The sequence below is a fragment of the Gobius niger genome, assembly GCF_951799975.1.
Source record: "Gobius niger genome assembly, chromosome: 10".
In the NCBI taxonomy this organism is placed as follows: domain Eukaryota; kingdom Metazoa; phylum Chordata; class Actinopteri; order Gobiiformes; family Gobiidae; genus Gobius; species Gobius niger.
Genome location: NC_136861.1, coordinates 20807118 through 20833150, shown reverse-complemented (window position 1 = coordinate 20833150; position 26033 = coordinate 20807118). Strand labels below are relative to the sequence as shown.

Below are 26033 nucleotides of genomic sequence, written 5' to 3'. Positions count from 1 at the left end.
TCTCTCTCTCTCTCTCTCCTCTCTCTCTCTCTCTCTCTCTCTCTCTCTCTGATCATGTCATTCAAGCTCGATATTTAGCATAGCCCAGGAGTAACCTGTAAACCAGCATGAAACTTGATTTCGTCTCCGTTTATTGAAGGTAGTAAGTAGCCTGTATAGTTTCCCATGGCAGTTTCACGCCACCATGTGGTTTCTTCAGGCCATTGCCATTTTTCTGAGCTAAGTGCTTTAACCTCTTAACCCCCCACCTGAACCGAGCACAGTTTCTCAGTTCAGCTTTACCCCAAAAAAGCCTCTCTCCGGGAGATTACAGCTAAGGCCTCATTTTTTTTGTCATCATGTTTTTGTCACGTAATCATTTAAGTTTTTGTTGAGTTTTCATCACGATTTTGTGGCGTCATTACACACACACAAAAAAAAAACAACGAACGCAACAACAAAAAAGCAATGAAAATGTGACAAAAAATGGCGGAAAAGCATTACAAAAAGCAACGAAAACGACTAAAACAGAAACAAGGAAGAAGCTTAAATGAGTTTTGTAGGTCTTAGCTTTCAAATTAGGTGTTATAATTCGGGTATTACTGAACTGGAAGTGCTCGGTTAGGGCGGGGTTTAAACACAATTTCATTCTTTGTCCGGAGTAAGCAATAGACCCATGATACCAGTCCCACTGACTGTTTATTATTTGTTTATTCTGCCACTTTCTATGAACCCGTGGCCCTGCCCAGCATTTACGCAATCCCCGTTGACGTCAGCACGCACGTCTCTGTCGGCATTACGTGAGTTCCGGGAGTCGCGTTGGCATTTCCTAAACACATCTAAACACAGCGGTGCTCTCTCTGTGGCTTCTGCCTTTTACCCAGTGCGGTGTCGTCTCAGGCCGGTTTTGGAGCCGTGTTCGGACTGTCATCATCGGGTGGACGGCGACCTACTTCACCACGGATCAGCTGGACTTCAATTTGACATGAATAGGTGCGATTTTTTCACGATTTAAAGTTGTATTTGCTGTCTTCTTCTTGTAGTGTAGCAGCGGCAGTGGCTATGTGTGCGGTTAAAGCCGGCAGGTCTGTGTCGCGTTTAATAAATGTCTGGGTAAAGGCTGTTTTACTCGTCCTACTTCAGAGTTTAGTTCGCATTTCAGTGTTTTTATTTTTCTTTAGACCGTGGAGGATGTTTGTTAACTCCATGATTCCTGTGCTGTCATACAAACCCCCCCACGCAGATATCATGTCTCCTCACTGGCAGGGTGTGAATTAACAGCTAGCTTAACCCTAGGAACAGTTATCCAGATGTATAGACTGTGAATACTGCTCTAAAATCGCATCAACTCCTCAACATACTACTATTACTATTTAATCATAAATGCTGGATGTTTTTTTTTATGTGTTAATTATGAGCAGATGGAATTGCACTCCCTTTTAGTTCCCCAGTCTCTTGCTAAAGTGACTAAGACCCTTAGTAAGAGTGACAACATCCCTAGTCATCTCTGTCATCAGCAGCAAAAGAGGATGTCTCGCCTGCACAAAGCATTTGCAAGGAAATTCACTCTGCCCTCATGATATGCGTGGACAATTGCCGGATTCCTCTTGAATATCACTTCTTATCTGCTCAGCTGGCCACTGTCCCAACTTGTGGTGACAAAAGATGGCCTTTGAAATCTCTGTCTTTGGTTTATACGTTGCTTTGTCTGTAGTTAAGTATGTAGAGCGACTAAACTGCGCTCATAGATGTCATAGATACCAAGCGTGCTCGAAAAAAAAAGGCCGGTTGGACATCTCTAGTCAAAGCAAAGCAGCAGTATCTCCATGGCGACGAGCTGTCAATGCCCCGCTCCCAGGAAGTACCTACAAGTCGAGTCTCAGAAGAGGAGAGCCCAATCACTGTTGTCACTTTTTCATAATAGGCTTTCGAGGAATTCTGTTGAATCACCATGGAAACCGTATTCCGCTCCAGCTCACTGTCCAGACTTTTAGTATTTGGCATCAACAACCTCAACAACAACAAAAAAGTGCTCCTCTTTGTTGAATTTTCTGTAAATGATCCCAATAAAACATTGGGCTTGTCTCGCTGACAGCCGACTCTAAACCTGTTAAGTAATTTCTTCCAGTACTTTTTCCCCCCTCCTATCCCTCCCTTTCTGAGGCCCAGTTAGGTCTGTGGTTTCCTCTGTGATTTCCAGACAGAGTGTGTGGACGCGTGAGGGGCCCGCAGTGGAGAAACTGTTTATTACACATGTGAAAGGAATGCAAGGGGAAGAGGCTGTGCTGTGGCCGTGCCTTAGACTCAACATACTCCTCTGCCAGGGGATATATTTTGGGAGAGGTAGTGCGGGTAATGTTTTCATCATAGTGTCAATTAGTTTCTGGTTGCATCATAGTATCAGATGGAGATCAAGGGCTTGTTGAGGGTGCGTGATGGTGATGATGATGATGATGATGATGCCATATGATTATAGTTTCCTTGTAGTTCATTTGTGCTGGCAGAGACAGTATAGAACTTTATTGCTTTTATGCAGATATCCTGTCCGCCACCTGTTAGCTTAGTGTTTTGTAGTTTGGGATTTAATGAATTGTCGTGACTATACTTTGGTTGTTTGTCTCAACGTTGGTAGGAAGCAGAGTTGTCATTTGTATCCTGATGATGAGCAGTGACAGAGCGCTGAACGTCCTGGCAGCAGAAGTTATATTTCCTTCCACACACTGCCTCTTTCCAAAAGTGTGAAAGCTTCTTCTTTTTTCTTTTTCTTTTCTTTTTTTTTTTTAAGCCTCCCCCGTTTGTCAACACAGATCAGAGATGTGTACTCTGTGGGAGGCAAAAAGAGGAACAGCTGGACAGTGAAATACGTCTTCCTCAGTCAACACTTCAAAGTTCTGCTTACGTGTTGTTTTTACATATGTGGAGCCACATTCTTTTGACCTGATCATTTTAGATAAAACGTTGATGTGCCCAGCTTTTTAAGTATTGCAAGGATCTGTTGTTATTTATTTATTTTCATTTATGTATGTTTGTATATTTGTTTTGTTTATAGGTTGCCCTGACATGGACACAGAGATGATTCCTAAATTTTCGTCAAAGGATGAAGAAGTAGATTACTGGAAAAGTCAAGCCCTCAAGTATAAAAAATGGTAAGCTATGCACTGTTTCATCCAAAAATGCTGCATTTGGATCTTTCTTTGTGGAATAAAGTTTATTTCTAAATCTCCTATTCCTGTTTACTGTGCAGGCACATCTTAAATCGGCACATTGTGCTTTTACACATGCAAACATTGACTTTAAAGGTTTGTATTCCTGCTCAAAGCGATGTATGGAAACCAAGCAGCCAACAAATTGCTGCCCACAAACTATTCATTATGGTTTATTTAAGAAGAAATTACTACTTCTTTCACCCTAAAGCTGACCACAGCTGACTTTAAACCATTTTTCAAAATTATATGCAATAGAAATATCTTCATTTTGTACAAACCTTGTTCTTAGGCAACATGAGGAGAATACATTAGTCAGAGTTTCCTCTTTATTTTTGTGATTCGTGTCTCATTTTCCATGGCCGCCTTTTAACAGAGGATTTCTAAGACCCCACTATGCTTCAGCCGAGTGCCGCTGTTGCTGCCAGTGCAGTGTGTGGAACGACCCCACCACAACAACTGATTCATGAATTCCTGCGCTCTGTAGAGACATTGTTGAGCCCAAGTCAGCTGATCTCACGGTGTCATCAGCTGTTCACACAAGTATTTCAGCCGTGTAAAAAACAGGCCAGATTGGGTTCACTTTCTGCAACAGGAATAATGTCTGGCCCAGATTTGGCCCCCAGATAATTTTGAGACATTTGGTTGAACACACACACACAAAAAACTCAGACCCAATACAATATTAGGATAAAGTTGTGCTCAAGCGAACATGCCTAGCCCTGCTCTTTAATTGATAAAATCAAATCTAACTCTCAGACGAAATGCAGGGCCTGTATAACTCTGTGGGAGCATCATGGATTTAAAAAAAAAAAAAAAAGGTGAACTTTTTTTTTTCCGTTCTTGTTGTTCTTCCACAAACCTGCTTTACTCACTTTATGGCCTGATGTCCTTAGACAACGACTTAATAATGCAATAGTGAGATAAATATTTCACCTTGGTTTACCTGTGTTGGCAGTGAAGACGTTGAACTTTGTGCCAGTCTTAGTTTGATACAGATCAGGTCCAATAATCACAGAGATTGATACTTACCAAGTCAAATGTCTCCGCAATATGACTAGTTCAAATTGTCTTTAACCACAACCTTACGAATTTCCCTTCCAACACAAAAATGTACTCCTGGTCAGACACAGACCAGCTGCTCCATCAGAGCCACTGTATGTTCGGATCGACAGGATTAAGCCCCTCTCCAGTTCTTTTCTAGCATTGACCAAATTGAAGGTGCAAAGGCTACAAATAATTGGCCTGGGTTTATTTTGGACACTAGCACAAGCAGCAGCTACTAGAACAAGCGCTGTTATTTTAGCACTGAGGCGTATTATACTATAGGACAACGGCACAAACAATAGTCAGCTGTGTGATGATAAATGGTGGGCAGAAACCTTTGACATAACGTTTTCTCTGTTCAGCTGTCAGGAAGCGCAGGAGGAGCTGCAGGAGTTCCAGGAGGGCAGCCGCGAGTTGGAGGCGGAGCTCGAGACACAGCTGGGCCAGGCCGAGCACAGACTACGGGACCTACAGTCTGAAAACGAAAGACTGAAGAATGAGGTGTCCAACCTCAAGGTAAATGACCTGAAGCGGCTTCACGCGGCTTATTCTTGGCAGCAATTGATTACTGCGCTGTTACACAAGACGTTATCTGATCCCTGCCGGCCTCTGAGAGTAAGGTCCAAAGTCTAGTTTGTGTGTCAGGTAATCCTCCAGCACCTTTTAATTGGATGTAAGGCTACAGTAGGAGGGCAAGGGTCAAATCTTAAAGGTAGCGTATGTAGGTTTTTCTTCTGCCCTAAATATTACCTATCAAATTCAGATTTTACTAACGACTGTTATGTTGATTTATTCTCTATTAGTTCACTATGAGCCCCATGCTTTAGGTTGCTGGATCCAATGGCTAAAATCCAACATCCAACACAGCCTCCCTTTATTTTTGTAGTCTTAATCATTTGAAGTTGCATCATGCTGCACCTCAGAGGCTATAGTGCCTGCATGGAGGTCACATATTGTACTGATGATTCAAAGAGTTCATGGACCTCTGCTGTAAACAAAGAGGTTCTGTCGTAACTTAGGAACATGAAAGTTTTCTCTTGCTTTCGCGTAATGTCTCTTTACACCATTAAAGGTCATCTCTCTGTCTTTGCAGGAGAAGCTGGAGCAGCAGTATGCACAGAGCTACAAACAGATATCGATGCTGGAGGATGATTTGGGTCAGACGCGGAGCATCAAAGAGCAGCTTCACAAATACGTCCGAGAGCTAGAACAGGCCAACGATGACCTGGAGAGAGCCAAGAGGTCACACTTACACAACAGTTCAAGAAATGTTGTATGCAGCTGCCTCAGTCTGGTTTACTTTGGTATTAACTGCTTTATCCTCGACACAGGGCGACAATCGTCTCTCTTGAGGACTTTGAGAGTCGCCTCAATCAGGCCATTGAGAGAAATGCCTTTTTGGAGAGTGAGCTGGATGAGAAAGAGTCTCTTCTTGTGTCTGTTCAGCGTCTGAAGGATGAAGCTCGAGGTTGGCAACAATAAAACTATGCAAATGCAGACACTGGTCTACATTTATACTTCTGAAATTTAAACTATCCTTTTGCTTTCAGATCTACGGCAGGAGTTAGCTGTGCGTGAGAGGACATCGGACCGGATGTCTGCACCAAGCTCACCTACTTTAGACCTGGACAAGACAGACTCTGCAGTTCAGGCATCTTTATCACTACCAGCCACGCCTGTGGGCAACAGCATAGAGCACGCTTTCCATGTTCCGAAAGGTCAGGGATTCACACCACTTATATTTAATATGAGCCTATAATGTAATATTGATGTTGACTCTTGTTATTATTACAGCATTGTCCAACGGTACCTCGTCCCTTACTCCCTCTGCGAGGATTTCAGCTCTGAATATTGTCGGTGATCTTCTCAGGAAGGTTGGGGTAAGCATGTCTTTTTTTTTACACATATATATTTTTTTATATACCAAGACCTTTCTTAAAAGTGGCTTACTCTGAAAAATTTAATTGACTCTTTTCTCCATTTTAAGATCAGTAAAGTCATATTTTGTTGTCATGATATTACAGATCGATTATCACTTATATCTATTGATAAACTCTTGGATAAACATTTAACAAAGATCACTTGACTTTTCTACACTAAATATCCTTGGGTAAATGACAGGCTTTAGGATACATTAATATAAAGAACTCACATAAAGTGATTTGATCATTACAAATATGTGAGATCAGTTATTTCTTAAACTAAAAGACAAACGCGTATCTTCAGCAGTGGTCGATTTTATTTTATTAGCATTAGCATACGGCTGCTAGCTGTAGCATGCTGATGCTAACCGCAGCATTTTGCGCGGCGATCAAAAATACATTTGCCGAGGTTAAAACTAACTCAGCGATTTAATTCCTCAGGTTCTTAGCTTTAAAATGCCTTAGATGTGCGTGGGTTTTTAGTTGTGTTTTTAATGCGTTGAGAGACAAAATGGCCAAATCTGGTATAGGTTCAGAATTTGATGTTTGTAGCCGATACCCGATATTGTATTTTTTCCAGTATCTGCTCCGATATCTGATCGGTGCATGATGCATCCCTAATATTTACATATTTTTTTGTATTGATGACAGTTTCAATAAAGTTCCCTTTATCTCACTAGGCACTAGAGTCTAAGCTCGCTGCCTGCAGAAACTTCGCCAAAGACCAGGCTGCTAGAAAAAACTATGAAAACGGCACACTTATCAACAGCAATGCAACCAAGTTCTCACACTCTCTGCACACCACTTACTTTGACAAAACGTGAGTTCACAAGTTCTTCTTATTTATTTTTTTCATTCTCTTCCTGTTGGGTAGTTTTGTGACATTTGAATCATCTTGTCTCTTGCAGGACTGTCAATGGATTGGACCCGAGCCCCTTGACCTCCTTAAAAACATCCCGTGCCGTGTCCCCTCCGGGCATGCTTCCCCTGAGTGTCTGAGGTGTTATTCCTCCACAAAGAAAATCTATAACACTATCAAACAGAGCGGACATTTTAAAAGACCGTTACAGTGTGTGTGCGGATGGACTGTTTGTATGGCTCTTTGTGAGAGTGGGTTTTAGACTTGAGCTCTGAACGCTTAAAACAAGTACGGTTGTGGTCTTTGTCTACGGACATTTCTACCACTTTCCTGCATGTGCCTCAAGCTGTAAGGCTCTATGGATGTCACTGCTAATACAATTCTCTCAAACAGAAATATTCCCCCAACTTCTATTGCTACTAATACGGCTTCTATTTCCCTTTCAGTTGCACAGTTAGTTCCACATATTTCATAAGGGACTGTTCGTATGTTTTTGCACATCTGGCAGCGATGCTTAAAGATTTGTTTTTCTTGCATGTGTTATTTATGAAGGAGGTATGGCTGGACCTGTTGAAATGAATGACTGAAGTGAATGTTGACCGTTCAAAGCGATGTAGCCATAGTGTTATTTTTTTTTTATACATATATATATATATTTAAGTTTATTTTGTTAATGGCTGCTTGATATGTTTTTTTTTTTCCCAATTTCAAACTGATCCGTCATTCAGCACTTGAACAAATGCACATTGACTGTATTTGTAATGTTCCAGTGACAAGATTTTTATTCTTTTTTTCTTATGTAACAGGCTCATGCTGTGGGTCTAAAGCTAGTAGTAGTAGTAGCAGTTTTAACTTTCGTTTATGTAAGGCAAGGCAAGGCAACTTTATTTATACCGCGCATTTCGTACACAAGGCAACTCAATGCGCCTTAGTTATGTATCCTACCTCCAAAACCAATATGATCAAAAGTACTTTCATTTTGACTGACTGAAATTGTCTGTTGTTGCATCTGTCTTGGTGGGGCTGATTTTCTTTTTTTTTCTTTTTTTTTTAACTTCTTGCACATTTCATGGGCCTGTTACATTATCTCTGTAAAAAGCTTGTCCTGAATGGTAAGTTTTGTCTTCCGTGTTTGTAAATACTGACTTTTGCATTGAAGTCTTATTTATTGTATTACAGACTGGTTGTGGCATGAGTTTAGACATGGATATTCACACCGTTGATATTGAATTCTATTACGAGTTGTTTAAATAAAGACGAGACAGCAATATTTTTGAGTTTTGTGTGGTGATTTTTCTGTCAAAGTAAAAGACAATGAAAACAATTGCACATCTGCATTTATTTAGCATAGCATATATTATATCAACCTTTTTTTTTTTTATCCAGTGTGCGACTTCAGCGGCAAAGGGAGAGGAAACTTGTGCTTCGATGACACTTAAGTAACTTAGTCCATGGTAGCGAGGAAGATAATTCAACACAAGCATAGACAATGTCCACTTTTTACCAGGATATATTGACCTAAAAGTTGTTAAGATCAAAATGTAACTCGTCAAGGGCATGGAGAAATGTTAAAACAAGAGGAAAAAGTAGTAGTCCAGTTGAGAAGACATGAACCAACATAAACATATGCCAGGCCAGAGTCACAAAGTCATTGTTATTATGTAAAAATGTGAATGTAAATGTGGTTTGTGGAGTGAAAGTTCTGCTCTCTTGTCCTTGGTCATGAAATCGGACCAGCTGTGTTTTGTGGCCTTTGTCACTGAAGGCCTAATTCTTTCTCCATAGTATCTTTCAGCGTCAACTTCCTAATCTGAAAGTAGAACCAGCAACATCAGAACTGAAAATAGAAAATGACATCAGGCATTTATATGGATAAAGTTCCCTACCTTTCCAGATGCTGTCATCGGAAAACTGTCTACGAACATTACATAATGTGGGATCTTAAAGTAGGAAATCTATAGAACAAAGGGGAAGGCTATTGTTAATGATGCAGTGTTTCATAAAGTTGTGGACATTTTTATTTGAGTTTTCCCTCACCTGGTCTTTACAGAAGGCTTTGATCTCGTCTGGAGTGCAGCTTTCTCCATCTCTCAGTGTGATACAGGCACACACCTGTTCACCGAGCCTCTCGTCTCTCACTCCCACCACCTACAACACAACTCATCTTTCAATACTGAAGCAAGTTTCATAAAGATTCATGTAAGATCAAACTCATGTGCTGCCATCTAGTGGTGCGTTTACCTACCTGCACCTCTTTGACTTTTGGATGAGTGAATAAAAACTGCTCTATCTCAGCAGGGTAGATGTTTTCACCTCCTCTGATGATTAAGTCCTTTATGCGCCCTTCAATGGCACCGTATCCTCTGCTGTTTAAGCTGGCGATGTCCCTAAGAATGTGGAAAACCGTTACATGCAAGAGATGTTTAGGTTGTCTCTGGGAGTGACAGTGTTAGAATTTTCAAGACTAAAGACTGTGTTTAGACGAAAGGTGCTTGGTTGAGTTTATGCTTACCCTGTCCGGTACCAGCGGTCCTTACCAATAGCCTCTCTTGTTTTAGCCTCATCGTCCCAGTATTCGAGCATCACACAGCTGCCTCTGATCAGGAGCTCTCCTGACTCTCCCAGAGGAACCGTGACCCCAGTGACAGGGTCCACCACTTTAGCCTAAAACACACCACATACAACAGAAGTTCAGCCACTTACTTTAAACCTTATATGACTGATATTTAGACCTCAGTGTGGGGCATTATGCAGCCAGCTGTGTTGAACTTGAGCTCGTCTATGTCCATCGGGAATCCCAGGAAAGTCACAGGACTGGTCTCTGTCGTTCCATAAACGACCTAAATTTACAACATACAATACTGTAGCTGTGTAAAATAAAATATTAAAATAAAATAAAATAAAATAGTAAAAGGTCTCTTACAGTAATTTCTTTCATGTTCATCTCTGCTCTGAGTCTTCTCATAACCTCAGGAACACATGGGGCTCCTCCCATCAGACCTGGTCACAAAACATGGGGGGGACATGAGCATTTGACATATTGCTGTACAACTAAACCCAGTTCCTTACCTCCCTCAATTGAAGACAGGTCAAATGTGTGGAGGTCTCTTTGGTTGAGCATGTCTGTGTGCATTGTAGGAGTTCCGTAAACAAAGTTACACCTTGAATCAAAAAAATAATATAAAAATATGATGATCGATTGTTCTACTTGGGATTACTTTCACTTGCTTTTCGTTTTGCACTGCCTTGAGGTTGGCCCGACTGTCGTAGCCTTTGGAGGGAAACACCAGCGTGATGCCATGTACGGCCATGCACATCCCTCCGATCACAGAGCCAAAACAGTGGTACAGGGGAACAGCCATACACACTCGCACTTGAGGCTGGGAGAGTGAAACATTGATCTCATGTAACTTGTGTGTAAAACATAAGAAAAAGGTCGACTTACCCTCCACTGATAGCCCATTCTAAGACCCACGTAATATGCGTTATTAACGATGTTATAGTGCGACAGGCAGGCTCCTTTTGGGTTGCCAGTCGTTCCCTATAAAACAAACAAAAAGAGACACAAACATATACTTACACAAATGAATAAAATGCCACAACAAGACAGTGGTTCTCAAACTGTGGTACTGGTGGTACTTGCACCTCTTGCGTCATCTGCAAAGTTGGTACATTTATTCATTCATTCAAGCTTTATTAAAAACACAGGGTCTAGTCTTAAAAAAAAAAAAAAAAAAATTGTCATAAAAGTAAAAAAATACAGCGTACATTAACTACACATATAGGCAGGAATGGGACAGACCAAGGCCTGTATAATACAGTTAGTCTAATTCAGGACACAAAAATGCCTTGTACCAGCTGCACAAGATCTTATTCCATAATCAACAAACATCTCAGTCGCACTGCTGTGCCTCGGTCATTTCAGTGGCATACTCAAAGACTGCCACTGTCAGAGCCTGCACGCTCTCCTTTTTGGAGCTGCACAAAAGGTGCTGGGGAAGGACATGTGAAACTTCCGAGTAAATATATTTGTGTGCCACACAGGACATCAACAACCCAGTATTACATTCAATAAACCTCACAGTTCATCTATATATAGACTGAATGAAAGTGGAGACAAAATTCCACCATGAGGTACTCCATTACTCACTTTGAAAGATTCTGATATAGAGTCTTTCTTGAGTCTGAGAAGAATACCAAAAAATAAGTATTCTAGAAAGGTATTCTATAGTAATGCATGTAAGTTAGGTGTTTTTCATATTCAGACACACTTTGCCCTTTTTAGCTCTGGTTTAGACCTAGTTTGTTTTTTTAAACCACAGAAACATAAACCAAAAAAGCAACAACAAGAAAATCCTTAGAAGGATACTCATTTAACATGAGACACTTCCTTCACTCCATACTCTCTGTTATACATTACACACAGACGTCCAAAGAAAAGAAACAGAAAGCAGTAGAGTAGATACACAACATCAAATAAAAAAATTATGAATTAAAAAAACAGTACAAGATATAACAGCATACTCCACACACCCATACACAAACGCACACACATCACTGTCTAAGGCTAAGACCTTTATATAGACACAAGCCGATACCAAACTAAGGTCCATATGATATGATATGAGTGAAATACAATAAAACAAAAATAAGTTACCGAAGTAAACTGGATGTTAATGGGGTCATCAAAGGTCAACGTCTTCTGCAGATCCATCAGCTGTTTCTGGTGCCGACTCTCTCCTGCCTCCATCGCGTCCCGAAAGTGTAACATTCCTGGCTCCTCACTGTCCATCACGATCACCATGCGCAGGTCTGGAAGTCTGCAGTAAAAGACGTGATGCTGCAATGATGAGAAGTACTTTCTATAAAACTGTATTGTACCTGGAGCTTTGGATTTGGCCTTTTGGTGACGTGTCGATCTCTGGGCAGAGCTTTCTCAGGATTTCACAGAATCTTTGGGTTTTGAAACTAGACGGGCAAATAACTGCCGAACACTGGACCTGCAAAATGAATACAGACTTTTCTCAAGGACTAGTTAAATTACCAGGTCTAGATGGATTTAGGTTAACAGTCATTGAGGTTGCCATGATTAAATTTATTACCTTCTTCAGCGTAAATTCCACCTCCTTCATTTGATAGGCTGGGTTTAGTGAAACCTGTAACAATCAGATATATGTGTCACACTTTCAAATTCAGACATTTATATATACTTTCGACAGGCTACGAGTATTAGTAGTAGTAGTAGTAGTAGTAGTAAAATGAATGAGCTCAAACGGACCAGTATCATTCCAGCTTTGGCCGTGGCAAACTGGGACAGGATCCACTCGTATGAGTTGGGGCCCCACACTCCGACACGGTCTCCGGGTTTAAGTCCCAGGGCAAGCAGTCCTGCAGCCATCCTGTCCACCTGCAGCCAAGAAATATACATTTACGCAAATACGGTTTGCGTCCACGGTTGGATTCCCACCTGGACGGGGCCTGTCTTTGTTTGTTTGTTTATTATTGGAAACCCCATTAGCTTCCACCACAGTGGTCGCTAATCTCCCTGGGGTCCCATTAAAATAAGACAATAATTACAGAAATAAGGATTAAAAAATGCAAAAATGCCTACAGTGCCATTACATATTAAAATTACAGTTTAAATTGACAAATACAACACACCCTCTGCTACAATGACTTCAGTGATTTTTAAAATAAACTCAAACTAGACAAATCCAGCAGCTCTTTAGCTAGATCATTCCAGAGTTGGGCAGATCTAAACAGGACAGACTTCTTCATAGGGTGAGCAAGGGCCAGACTTGCACTACAAGCACGCCGGATACAACATGAATGAATCTGCAATGTCGTCCCCCTGTCCCTGTAGGTTTCCTCCAGGCACTCTGGTTTCCCCTACCACTAAAAACATGTACAATGATGAATGAGAGTGTGCGTGAGTGTGGGACAAAGGATGCAAATTAGCTCAAGGCTACAATCCGGTGTGGTGTGTTCATTAACATGCACTGTCCCTAAGTAAACCAATAAATTAATACATTTATGGAACAACCTGGTGATTCAGAATGTGACAGTGCAGTAATCAATTGATCTCTTTCTTTGGGCGCATTGCATTGCTGAACCTTGACCTGACCAACAGATTAAAACAACGTCCTTACTTTTTTGGCTACTGCCAAAAAACAAGATGTCCTGTTTTGGATTAATATTCACCCAAATGTGTTTTAGGTAAACCTTTCTCATTAGTCTTTCTAAAATCTTTGTTGGTTTAGATGTTTGTCTGTTTTTATTACAGTTAAATAGAACTGTATGTGTATTTTAAAACACTATTTCATGACAGTGCTTTTGGTTTTAGTCAGTTTCACATTTTTTATTCCACTTTTAACAATATATATCTGAAATAATTAAGCATTGTGCAAGACACCCAGGGAGTCTGTGTTTGATGGGAACAACCATAGCTCTTAGTCTTCCAAGCATAATATCTACAACCATATATTCAGCATGTCAGAGATACTACATGTATCTTGTCAAAGGCTCTGACAAGCATAAACTCACATCTTGATGAAACTGTTCAAAGGTTTTGCGAATCCCATCCTCCACACACACCACAGCTTCCCGGTCGGGCCAGCGCTGTGTGACCGAGTCCAGGGCTTGGCTCACAGTGAGAGACAGCAGAGAGGCAGAAGAGGTGCCGTGGACATAACTGCTGCTGAGTGTGGGCTGCTGAGGGGGACTGTCCACGTGCAGGCCTCTGCCATTCACAAAACACTTTTAATATGACACCGTGCATTCCAACCTGCAAAAGACACATATATACATACCTTCGCAAGCTGAGACTGCTCGCTGTGAAACATTTCCATTTGTTGTGGGTTTTAAATATGACCCGCAGCATAATGTTCAAGTGAAACGCTTATCCGATGTCTGCAGCTTTTTGCCCTGAATCACCTGTTGAGCAATGCCTCGTGTATCTGACAGTGTAGCAGTTGTTAAGAGTAATGTTTAACCACTGCTCCGCTTTCATTGGCCGAGGAGAAATTGCTTTCAAGGTAAACACAAGCGCCATAATGAAGCGTTATTGCTTTTATTAATGGTTATGGTTTATGTAATGATTGTATTATTTAACTGTTCTGCCGCATGTTGACTTTTATCATTTAAAATAAACTTACACTTTGCGGATGTCCTGTTTTGGATTGATGGAAGCTTAGTCATTCAGAAGTTTTTTAGATTAACCTTAATTCCTTGTTAGTCTTTGTAAAATCGTTTTCCGTTTAGATGTTTTTTTTTTTAATATACATATATAATGCAGTAGAGTCTTATGTGTATTTTAAATCCCTATTTCATGACATTGTTTTTGATTTTAGTCAGTTTCACTATTCTTATTCCACTTTCTATGATATATATCTGAAATAATTAAACAATGAACCATGTTGACAACTCATTTGTATTTGGAGTCCCTTTACTAAATAGTAGTAGTAACACAAAGTTATGTCATTAGTGTGACAATCATAAAGATCAACAATCAAACAATATTATGTCTTATTACATATTCAATGAAGGCCCAGTTTTTTCTCAATAATTTCTCTCAATGTCACCTTTGAAACCTGTAAGAGACAAGGGACCAGCTCAGTTTTCATTGAACAAAAGGTCGTACTGAATGTTTGAGCATAAACAATCCCACCTTTCCAGATGCCGTCAAAGGAAAACTGTCTACAAACATGACGTAATGTGGGATCTTAAAGTAGGACATCTATAGAATGAAATGATGTTGTTAAAGAAAAAGATACAGTTTCAGAAGACCTTTCCACTTAGAGTTGTTTTTTGTTTTGTTTTTACCTGGCCTTCGCAGAAGGCTTTGATCTCGTCTGGAGTGCAGCTTTCTCCATCTCTCAGTGTGATACAGGCACACACCTGTTCACCGAGCCTCTCGTCTCTCACTCCCACCACCTACAACACAACTTATCTTTCAATACTGAAGCAATTTTTATAAGGAGACATGTAAGATCAAGCGCATGTGCTGCCATCTAGTGGTGCCTTTACCTACCTGCACCTCTTTGACTTTTGGATGAGTGAATAAAAACTGTTCTATCTCAGCTGGGTAGATGTTTTCACCTCCTCTGATGATTAAGTCCTTTATGCACCCTTCAATGGCACAGTATCCTCTGCTGTTTAAGCTGGCGATGTCCCTAAGAATGGGGGAAAGCGTTCCATGCAAGATGTTTAGGTTGTCTCTGGGAGTGAGGTGTGTGCTAACACTAAAGGTGCTTACCCTGTCCGGTACCAGCGATCCTTACCGATAACCTCTCTGGTTTTAACCTCATCGTCCCAGTATTCGAGCATCACACAGCTGCCTCTGATCAGGAGCTCTCCTGACTCTCCCAGAGGAACTGTGACCCCAGTGACAGGGTCCACCACTTTAGCCTAAAACACACCATGTACAACAGAAGTTCAGCCACTTACATTAAACCTAATATGACTGATATTTTACCTCTGTGGGGTAATATGCAGCCAACTGTGTTGAGCTTGAGCCCGTCTGTATCCATTGGGAATCCCATAAAAGTCCCAGGACTGTTCTCTGTTGATCCATATCCTGGCTAAACAGAAATAGGACTTAAAAAAGGTTTGAGGGAACAAAATAAAAAACACTGTGTTGAACAAAAAAAAAAATCTTCAGATTCTTACTGTGATTTCTTTTATGTTCATTTCTCTTTTGAGTCTTCTCAAAACCTCAGGAGGGCACGGGACCCCCCCTGTCAGACCTGTCCAGAATAAAGTTCACAAACATAATCAGACTGCAGTAGGGCATCAAAATGATTCACAATACATGCACATGAGAAAAGAAAAACTGAAGAGTAAATATAAATGGTGAATAGATGTTCATTTCCCTTCATGGTCTTGTGCTGATCTTGGTCTATGATTCACACTGGTGTTGATTGTCTTGTCTTCAGTACAACATCGTGTAATAATAGTTTGTGTAGCTATAGTAAAGCATTGCACTGGGTTTCCACAGATACAGCGTGCACATAATTGTACAAAAGCACTCCTTACCTCCCTCAATGGAAGTCAAGTCAAATGTGTGGAGATCTCTTTGGTTGAGCATGTCTATCAGCATTGTAGGTGTTGCATAGATTATGTTACACCTTGTAAAAACACAAATATATAACCATACAAACATTTTACAGATGTTTCTTGCCATTACCTTTCATTCTGAATTGCCTTGAGGTTGGCTCGACTGTCGTAGCTTTTGGAGGGAAACACCAGCGTGATGCCATGCACTGCCATGCACATCCCTCCCAGAACAGAGCCGAAGCAGTGGTGCAGTGGAGTGGGCATGCACGCTCGCACTTGTGGCTGACGGAGTGAAAAACCAGATCAAAATATTCAGTGAGGAATTTATTGATCAACAAAATCATTTATTATCATCAATACGTATTTTCATATTCGTAAACACAGAACTCACCTTCCTTCCATAGCCCACTCGGAGGCCCACAAAGTATGCATTATTAACAATATTATGGTGCGATAGGCAGGCTGCTTTAGGATTGCCTGTGGTTCCCTATAAAACAAAACAAACAATGGTACTGACCTCGCTATCAAGTCACAGTCATGACCGAAAAAGTAAAAAAAAAAGGTTCTAAATGTTCGAACAGAGGTGGACCGAGGCCTTTCAACTCAAGCTACCGAAGTAAACTGGATGTTAATGGGGTCATCAAAGATCAACGTCTTCTGCAGATCCATCAGCTGTTTCTGGTGCCGACTCTCTCCTGCCTCCATCGCGTCCCGGAAGTGCAACATTCCTGGCTCCTCACTGTCCATCACGATCACCATGCGCAGGTCTGGAAGTCTGCAGTAAAAGACAAGATGCTGCAATGATGAGAAGTACTTTCTATAAAACTGTATTGTACCTGGAGCTTTGGATTTGGCCTTTTGGTGACGTGTCGATCTCTGGGCAGAGCTTTCTCAGGATGTCACAGAACTTTTGGGTTTTGAAACTAGACGGGCAAATGACTGCTTTACATTGGACCTGCAAATATGAGTAGAGCCTTTTAGTCTAGCTTTAAAGTAATTTTTTAAAGAATATTTCACTGTATAAAACGCATTGGGACTTACTTTCCTCAGAGCAAATTCCAACTCTTTTGCCAGATAGGCTGGATTTAGTGACACCTTTACAAATAAATAAAAATAATATAACAGAATTTAAAAAAAAAAACATTTTTCCTTGATGAGCTCAACTGACCAGTATCATTCCAGCTTTGGCCGTGGCAAACTGGGACAGGATCCACTCGTATGAGTTGGGGCCCCATACCCCGACACGGTCTCCTGGTTTTAAGCCCAGGGCAAGCAGTCCTACAGCCAACCTGTCCACCTGCAGCAGCCAAGGAACAAAAGGACCTTTAAACATCTGTAATCACTAAAGACAAGTTGCTTTCACTGTCTTCTCTTCATAAAACACTTGTGTTTCTTATGTGAGTGTTATGTTAATCTATTACAAAATGTTACACTCACATCTTGATGAAACTGTTCAAAGGTTTTACGAATCCCATCCTCCACAAACACCACAGCTTCTCGGTCGGGCCAGCGCTGTGTGACCGAGTCCAGGGCTTGGCTCACAATGAGAGACAGCAGAGAGACAGAAGATGTGCCGTGGACATAACTGCTGCTGAGTGTGGGCTGCTGAGGAGGACTGTCCACATGCAGGCCTCTGCCATTCACAAAACACTTTTAATATGACAAAGCATATCAAACAGGAAATAGTTTTAAAAACCCTACCTGCACAAGCTGAGACTACTCCTTTTGTAGTAACTTTTTAATATGGTACGCAGCATTATGGTAGAAATAAGCGCCATATAAAGGCTGTGTTGGCCTTCTCGACTACAGGGACCGTGTTGTCCTCATTCTTGACTTTGCTACGTAGTAACTCATTGTGTCCTTTCAATAAAATGTGACGTGACGCCTCTGCAAGCTGCTGTGGGCATGACTTGCATGGAAGTAGAAGAATTATCAGGACAACTAATGTAGGTATGGTTTGAGTTCTCTTTTTGTTTTGTTTTTTGAATCAGCAAGTCTTCTCTATTTGAGTTTTTAGCTCTGTTGTAAGCTGAAGACACAGTATGGTTGGAATATCCTCTCTCTTTCCAAAGGTCCATAAGAACTTGGAAAACCCACCAGGGAGACCCATAATTAGTGGAAATGAATCCCTCACCGAGCCTCTATCTAAATATATTGACTTCCACATCAAACCACTTGTCGGTTCCCTGCCATCCTTCATCCAAGATAGCACACAAGTGTTGAATAAACTAAAACTTATGAAAAAGATTGATCAGGGATTTCTTGTAACAATGGATGTGGAATCACTATATTCAAACATTGACCATCAAGATGGAATAGCAGCACTTGAACATTTCCTTAAGAAGAGAGCACCAGAAATGATGCCACCTGCTGGACTTATTGTGGTACTGACAGAATGGACTTAAAAAAATAATGTTTTTCTGTTTCAGAATCAGCTATACAGGCAACAAAAAGGCACTGCGATGGGTGCATGCTTCGCACCTAACTATGCTAACTTGTACATGGGTTTCTGGGAAGAAAAATTTGTGTATTCTGAAATAAATAGATTTTGTGATAAAATGTTGTGGTGGGGCCGATATATTGATGACGTGCTTCTATTGTGGTCAGGATCTGAGCAAGAGCTGCTGGAATTTCATTCTTTTTTGAATGGCACTAATACAAATCTAAAACTCAGCCTAGACTACCCGTCAACAGAAATTAACTTTCTTGATTTAAAAATTTTGAAAGACCCTGAAGGAAATCTACACAGCACAATTTTTTCGGAAATCCTCTGACTGGAATACTATCTTAAAAGCTGATAGTTTCCACCCTCCATGGCTACTAGAGAATATTCCTTTTGGTCAGTTCCAACGGCTAAGGCACATCTATGACATTGATTCGAATTTTTAAATAAATGCTCGGGATATGAGTCGGAGATTTAAAGAGAGAGGATATTCCAACCATACTGTGTCTTCGGCTTACAACAGAGCTAAAAACTCCAATAGAGAAGACTTACTGATTCAAAAAACAAAACAAAAAGAGAACTCAAACCAAGTGTTTTTGTGACAGAATACAGTACAGAAGCTAATAAAATTAAACAGATACTCAAACAAAACTGGAGTATTTTAAGAAGTGATAGCACACTGAGAGATGCTCTCCCAGAGACCCCCACCATTAGTTTTAGGAAAGCCCCCACTCTTGGTCATCAACTGGTTCACAGTCATCTTTCACCAATAAAACAAAAGACATGGCTCAGCACTAAAGCTGGTTGCTATAGATGTGGTAACTGTTCTTTTTGTGAAAATATGCAAAGAACTAACATCTTCAAGGATACAACATCAGGTCAGACTTACAACATTAAAACCATCATCAACTGCAACACTACCAATGTTGTATATAGACTTGAATGTCCCTGCAGTCGATTTTATGTTGGCAGAACAAAACGCAAACTGAAAAACAGACTAGCAGAACATAAACAAGCAATAAGAACTAGCAACCCCCTGTATCCTATGGCCATGCATTATAAAGATGTTCACCATGGGAATTGCAAAAGCCTTAAAATTTGTGGCTTAGAACAAATACAAGAGACTTTCAGAGGAGGGGACAGATTAAAAAAGCTCCTTCAAAGGGAATCCTTTTGGATCTATACCCTCAAAGCTATGGAGTACCCTGGCCTCAATGGAGAATTAGATTTGTCTGTATTTTTGTAAAATGTATGGGTTTTGTAATTATTTGCATTTCTCTTTATGGTTTTGTAAAGAACAGTGTATTGTACTTATTTTAATGTTTTGTATTCTACAAACCAGGTGACTATGAACACACCCACCTTGGACCAACCCACTTGGGACATGTGACCAATGCTGTAAGCTTTATAGCTGTACAGAGGCAGCCATCTCGAGCTTGCCCTGAGGAAGGCCTAGAGCCGAAACGCGTTGGCAACTTTACCTTATCTAGCCATGTTTAAATAAAGGCTTTTTAATAATTCTACCTTTGGAGTGCCTCAGTTTGTTTGATTTTTAACTAATGTAAAGTGTCTGCACTCATTAACTCACCAAACAGAACATAACAAACTTCCCATTTAATAGCCCACTAACATGTAGTTGATCATATTCTTGTATCATAGCAAATCAATGAATTGGTTTTGTAATTTGACCTTTGTTTTATAGCTACCCATTTTATGGTTTACTAACTACAGCCTGTGCTGTCAGCCTGTTCTATGACTTGTTGTTTTGTTTTTATTATGTATTATCTCACACATTAACATATTGCTGGTTTCATTAATGTGTTAGTACCGGAAACTGGAAATGATGATTTATTTTTCTTTTGGTAAGATGAACCATATCTTAGCTAATTTCTCACAATCTATGCAATTTCTCCATCTGTGAGATCAATAAAGTATCATCTTATCTTATCTTATAAAGTGTCTTAAGGGTTATAATTGTTCACAGGCCTATCAAATCTCATGTTATTGTTTTACTCCATTTCTTCCCCGTCGTGAACTCAGTATGAGCTTGTTTTCTTTCTAAATCTGGACTGAAACATCTCCCACTGCTCTGCAAAATATGAACCTTGTGGACCGATGAGATTTTAACTATATACTCAGGAGTTTTCTGTTTCTGCTCCAGCCATCATGGCTGTTGGTTTGGCAAACCCTCAATACTGTCAGTTATTCACATGACTTTGAGGGAGTTGGACCATTTACTTTGAACAGAGTCAAATCTTTATTGAGGAGTGTTTGAGCATTTGTACAATGCTCCTCTTTGATTTTGCGCTGGAATTTCAAACATCAATATGTCGACACATTGGGGGTAACAGGGGTCGTGTTGAACGGTCATTTTAAACAGAAAGCAGTGCTACACTGTTATTTTGGTTTGGTAATTGCGTAAGTAAATATATATTATGCCGTCCTGTGGGATTGTTTTGTCTGAGTTCATTACAATCCACCTCCAGAGGGGGGCAGCATTTACACAACAAAGAGAAATTCGAGCCTTCGTATCCGAACCATGGTCCTAACCACCTAAACATGTTCGCCAACATTTAAAGTAATAATAAAAATAAAAAAAATAAAAAAAAAATAATAATAATAATAATAATAAATACTTTTAAAATACCTTTTTTAAGTGTTTGGTTTTAGGTTGGTCAACTCCAGCGTCTTCACTCTTTGCTTTATTGTCCCTAAACTAAAAACATGACCTGACCAAATATTTCTACAGTTACATTTGCTTGTATTAAAATTCGATATAGATTTTGTAATTATATTTATTCTATTCTATTTAATGGTGACTATCACTAAGTTAATGAATCGTGCTCTACAAATAAACTCGCCTTAGAAAGAAATAAGTGTCTGCTTCCAGTCAAAGCAGATACTTGAGTTTGTTATATATTTACAACAAATTACAATCATTTCATCATTGTCCACTGAAGGGTGCATGTGCTGCCCCCATGGGAGATATGCATTCCTCCAAAGGGCAGTTGTAATCCCTCTGCTCCGCACGTTATGTCATACCAACTAGTTCTGCAGAAAACTATATCATGAGCGTAAAGTCCTTGAGCAAATCATAATTCATTCATTCATTTCAAGTTAAACATGTTTCTCAGCAAACGGAGCAGTTTAACATTTTCCCTAATTAACTTGCCTGACCTCTGCCTGTGGGTCACTGCTCATCACCTGTGAGAAGTATGTTGCCCGCAGCTCCACTTTCCTCTGCCTCAGCCATTCTTGTCCCAGCTGACCATTCAGCTGTTGCCAACATTTGTCCATTTAATAACTGTAGCCCCCGCTCACGTCTCACTGCGTGCCACTGTAATGATTTTAATGAAATCCCTTCACAGAATGGCTTCTGTTGAACATGCTTTTTCTAATCCAAGATCCCACTGGACAGGGCTATTTTTGACCAAAGTGAAAGCTATAGTTTCCACTTTTAGTTACAAAGGGCAGTCATCTAGCAGTGTTTCCCAACCAGGGGTACGGGGACCCCTGGGGGTACTCGAGGACCTAGCAGGGGGTACTTGAAACTATTTCAGATTGAAAAAAGGGGGAAATTGAACATAGTTTTTATAAGAAAATATTTCACGTGTTGCCTTCGAAGAATGTTAGTTTTTATTTTTCTTACAAATACCAATTTTAAGTAATTACTTTCTAAATAAACTGCAACACCCCTGAGGTAGGGGGTACACGGGCGACCATTGAAAGGCCCAATGGGTACACAAGACAATAAAGGTTGGGAACCACTGTTCTATAGGAACCATGAACATTGACATTGGCATAATCTTGTATGCTTGACATTTGCTTCCTGTGGTAGTTTATCTGGTTGTTTTATAGTTTGCTGAATGTTTGTCTTCCATTCTGATATGTAGGCAAAGTAAGTTGTAGAGAGGCTGCACTATTGCAATAGTTTGCTGGCCTAATGCTGTGTATACCGAGCACCACTCTCTGAATTTCCATGTCATGGCAATTATAACACAGGCTATTGGTTCTCAAACTGTGGCTTCTTCAGGTGTGTTTTAAACTGATTAGAGACACATAATTCAATCAATGCTTGTTTATTGTTTCATGACACTGTTTTGTCCAATTTGGGCAATCTTTTTAGACCTAGTTTAGTCTAATCCAGGCCCCTTGGTACACTGGAAAAAAAAGTTTCTGGGTGAACCAACTTAATAAAAAAAGTTACTTCAATTGGTGATGCAAAATTAAATTAAGTATATTAAACTTATCCTTTAATGTTGCACAGATTGATATTTAAAAGTAAAATTAACCAAATTAAAGTAATACTTTGATTTAATCCAGTTAGCTACTTTACTCTAGCTTAAAAAGGAACAGAAAATATTTGGATACTGGCTTATTTACTAAAACTTAAAAAGAAACATAAAAACCCCAATATTTAGATACTGACTTCTTTACTCGAACTTATAAAGGAACAGAAAACCAACTTAATATTTAGAGACTGGTTTTGTTGCTGTAACTTAAAAAGGAACAGAAAACCAACTTAATATTTAGATAAAGGCTTGTTTACTCGAACTTAAAAAGGAACAGAAAACCAACTTATATTTAGATACTGGTTTCTTTACTCTAGCTTAAAAAGGAACAGAAAACCAGCTTAATATTCAGAGACTGGTTTTGCTCCTGTAACTTAAAAGGGAACAGAAAACCAACTTGAACCGAAAAAAGGTTTGGGCGGGGCTTAATGGGTAAAAGGTAAATCTGTTTGCCCGGGGTTAAGGGGTTAAACGGGAATCGGTTTGGGCGGGGGTTAAGGAGTTAATATTTGGATACTGGCTTCTTTACTTAAACTTAAAAAGGAACAGAAAACCAACTTAATATTTAGATACTGGCTTATTTACGATGACTTAAAAAGGAATAGGAAACTAACTCAATATTAAGATACTGGCTTCGTTGCTCTAGCTCAAAAAGGAACAGAAAACCAACATAATATTTTCTATTCAAAATATTGCTAGAATCTAATGCAACACTAATTAATTGTATTCATTCTAATTAATATTAAATCTAATGAATTTTATCAATCATATTTAATATTAATTAATTTATGTAATTTTTTCAAGGTGTATCAACTAAAAAGTTTCAGTTGGGCCCACATACACTTGAATTCTGAGGTTTTTGCCCTGTTGCCTGTCAAAGTTGGCAGGTACTTGGAAGGTCAAATACTTAATGAGGTGGTAGTTTTAAAGTCAGCTACTTTATGTTGTATGTGGTGAATCTGCAGGGAAATGTTTTCTAAATTGCTATACTATTATAAATATAAGTTGTACCCTATACCTGTGTGTATATATATATATATATATATACATATATATATATAGAAATAAAATGCTTTAAACCAAAAGCAAATTTCCGGTCTTCACATTTATACAAATCTAAGCAGCCTCATTCAAAGTCTTACAAAGATGATGCTTCTGGTCACTTGTAAAATCTTTACATTTCTCGCCTTCCTTGACCTCTTTCATCCAAAACCAATCCATCATTCTCAGTCAAAAAACGTAAACAAACTCACATCCGCTGCAGTGTTTTGAATCTAAGTGTTTGCTTCCTACCTTCCCATCACACAGCCTATTATAGTGCCCATTAGACATCCATCAAAAGTCATGGGTTCTGCTTTATGCCATCCATCACGTTCTTGCACTTGCCCCGCCATTGCCCCTCGCTCTCTGCCCATGTCGCCACCCCTGTTTACGGTGCATAATAGCCGAGTTTGGACAGGAACTATTTTTTTAATCCTCAAATCCAAAGGTCACGCTGCAGGTTAAAGCTCAAAGGTCGAGGTTGGGGGTTGGTGGGGTTGCCAAGGAGACGCTGGTGCTCATTGGGGCAGTGCAAAAGAGCAGATTCGGGATGACAGGTCTGAGGGGAGAGGAGAGCATGCAGATCGCATTATTAGGGCCAGACAAGGAGGAAGTGTTGTTGAATGACAGCATGTATTGAACAAGCAACAGCGCACCCATTTACTACAGAGATTAACTAAACTGTGGAGACAAGACGGGCTTTTGTTACACCGGGTAGCCCTGCTCAAACAAGAAGCAAGCAGAATTTCAAATTATGTGTCCAAAGCATCCAAACAGTGTGTCCCAAAGCTACAACATCTCAAAAAAGGTGTGAATGAAATTTAAAATGACTCTCCCTGATGCAACCTTTTACGCATAGCTTGGCTTTGGCAGAACCACCAGCTTGTGATTTGCATTTTGATTTGAGCCTGCAGTTCTCAACCCATTCACACAAAGTATCAGCTCATAATATATTAGATCTTCTATTATCACCAACGGGCCTTGACCAAGATCAAATAAGGACTAAACCTGATCGGAAAAGCATTAAAGCAGCTACACCGTCCTTAAATGTAAGCGTAAAAGTTGAAATCCACAGTATGAGAACTGGTCTTAAAGTGCAGTCCAAGCCACGGTGATTAGTATAAAAAAAAAAAAGTGCCTGGCTAAAGTTTCATTGTTGAGCTATTACTGCTATTGTGAATCCAGCATCTCTTCAATCCACTCCATCATGGCCCGGTGACATCATGAGAAACTTGTCCCGCTGTTGACAGGCCCTCCTGTTGCCATGGCACTAATGAAAATGGCCGAACAGACCCCGGTTTAAATGAAGGCTATTGGAGGGGGAAGGGGACACGTAGGCGGCGAGTAAATAAAAGTACCATTTGCAGTGTGTTTGCCTCACGTAGGAGCCAAGATCTTTCTGTTTTGAGGGGGCAGCCTGTTCCCCCCTTCGATGCATGTATGAACAGGACGTCCCGTGTGAGTCGACAGCAGATTGAACATTCATGGATTACAAAAAAGCACAATGTTGGACAATAAGGAGACAGAGACAGTCTTGTGTGGCAAACAGAGCCAACAACTTGAGCTTCGCATTCAAAAATCTACTGGACCGAATTAGTAAATAACGGTATTTGTTTGATTTTGTTGAATATTTTGTTGTTTTTTTGAGTACCATAATATGTTTGTTATGCTTTATGGGTGACAGGTGGTAGAGCGGGTCGTCCAATGATCAGAAGGTTGGGGGTTTGGATCCCAGCTCCTGAAGATGCACATTGTCATTGTGTTCTTGGGCAAGACACTTCACCACCTTGCCTCCAGTGTCTGTGTACATTGGTGTCTGAATGAGAGTGTGAATGGGTGACTGGTTCCTTGCTGTAAAGCGCTTACGGCATAATGAAGGTAGTAGTCTTTGAAACATGAAGAACACAGTTGAGAAGGAGACAGACTGAACACAGGTTCGCATTTAACACAGGTTAAAATGGAGCAACAGGCATGGTTTCCAAGGGTGAACAACATTGTAAAAGTTGAAAGTTATAGTAGAAAATCAACTCATTAGCTCGTCACTGTCCTTTTTGATACCTGATATTTTGACATGGTGGCCCTCACATTGACCCCGTCGTCACAATTACTTTCTGCTTGAGATACCCAACACCACTGCTCTTAATCCAGCCATGGCACTTCACACAGAGACAGACAGAAGGGGGCGGGCCAAGA

At 40.2% G+C, this 26033-nt stretch overlaps 2 protein-coding genes and 1 pseudogene across 3 annotated transcripts; 1 reads left to right on the top strand and 2 right to left on the bottom strand.

Annotated features, from left to right (window-relative positions):
• The first annotated feature begins 800 nt into the window (after positions 1-800).
• Positions 801-7866, top strand: ndel1b (nudE neurodevelopment protein 1-like 1b). Its single transcript, XM_079564198.1, has 9 exons — positions 801-972; positions 3029-3125; positions 4592-4745; positions 5323-5471; positions 5561-5697; positions 5780-5947; positions 6024-6109; positions 6832-6971; positions 7060-7866. The coding sequence occupies exons 2-9, from the start codon at positions 3040-3042 to the stop codon at positions 7148-7150; spliced, it is 1011 nt and encodes a 336-aa protein (XP_079420324.1). The 5' UTR covers positions 801-972; positions 3029-3039; the 3' UTR covers positions 7151-7866.
• Positions 7867-8700: 834 nt separating this feature from the next.
• Positions 8701-14019, bottom strand: LOC306969219 (medium-chain acyl-CoA ligase ACSF2, mitochondrial-like). The gene is made up of 16 exons (XM_079564818.1): positions 13820-14019; positions 13554-13749; positions 12289-12417; positions 12113-12166; positions 11892-12010; positions 11668-11830; positions 10456-10551; positions 10239-10390; positions 10080-10171; positions 9934-10010; positions 9743-9850; positions 9523-9674; positions 9256-9397; positions 9048-9158; positions 8897-8965; positions 8701-8820 (listed from the first exon to the last, which is right to left on the bottom strand). Exons 1-16 carry the CDS (start codon positions 13888-13890, stop codon positions 8767-8769), a joined length of 1785 nt encoding a protein of 594 aa, XP_079420944.1. The 5' UTR covers positions 13891-14019; the 3' UTR covers positions 8701-8766.
• A 512-nt stretch (positions 14020-14531) lies between these two features.
• On the bottom strand, positions 14532-17887 carry LOC306968464 (medium-chain acyl-CoA ligase ACSF2, mitochondrial-like; annotated as a pseudogene). The gene is made up of 16 exons (XR_013794289.1): positions 17766-17887; positions 17502-17697; positions 17233-17361; positions 17106-17159; positions 16901-17019; positions 16677-16839; positions 16456-16551; positions 16195-16346; positions 16044-16135; positions 15678-15754; positions 15484-15589; positions 15265-15416; positions 15040-15181; positions 14832-14942; positions 14677-14745; positions 14532-14599 (listed from the first exon to the last, which is right to left on the bottom strand). The product of XR_013794289.1 is annotated as a medium-chain acyl-CoA ligase ACSF2, mitochondrial-like (transcript).
• Positions 17888-26033: the final 8146 nt, after the last annotated feature.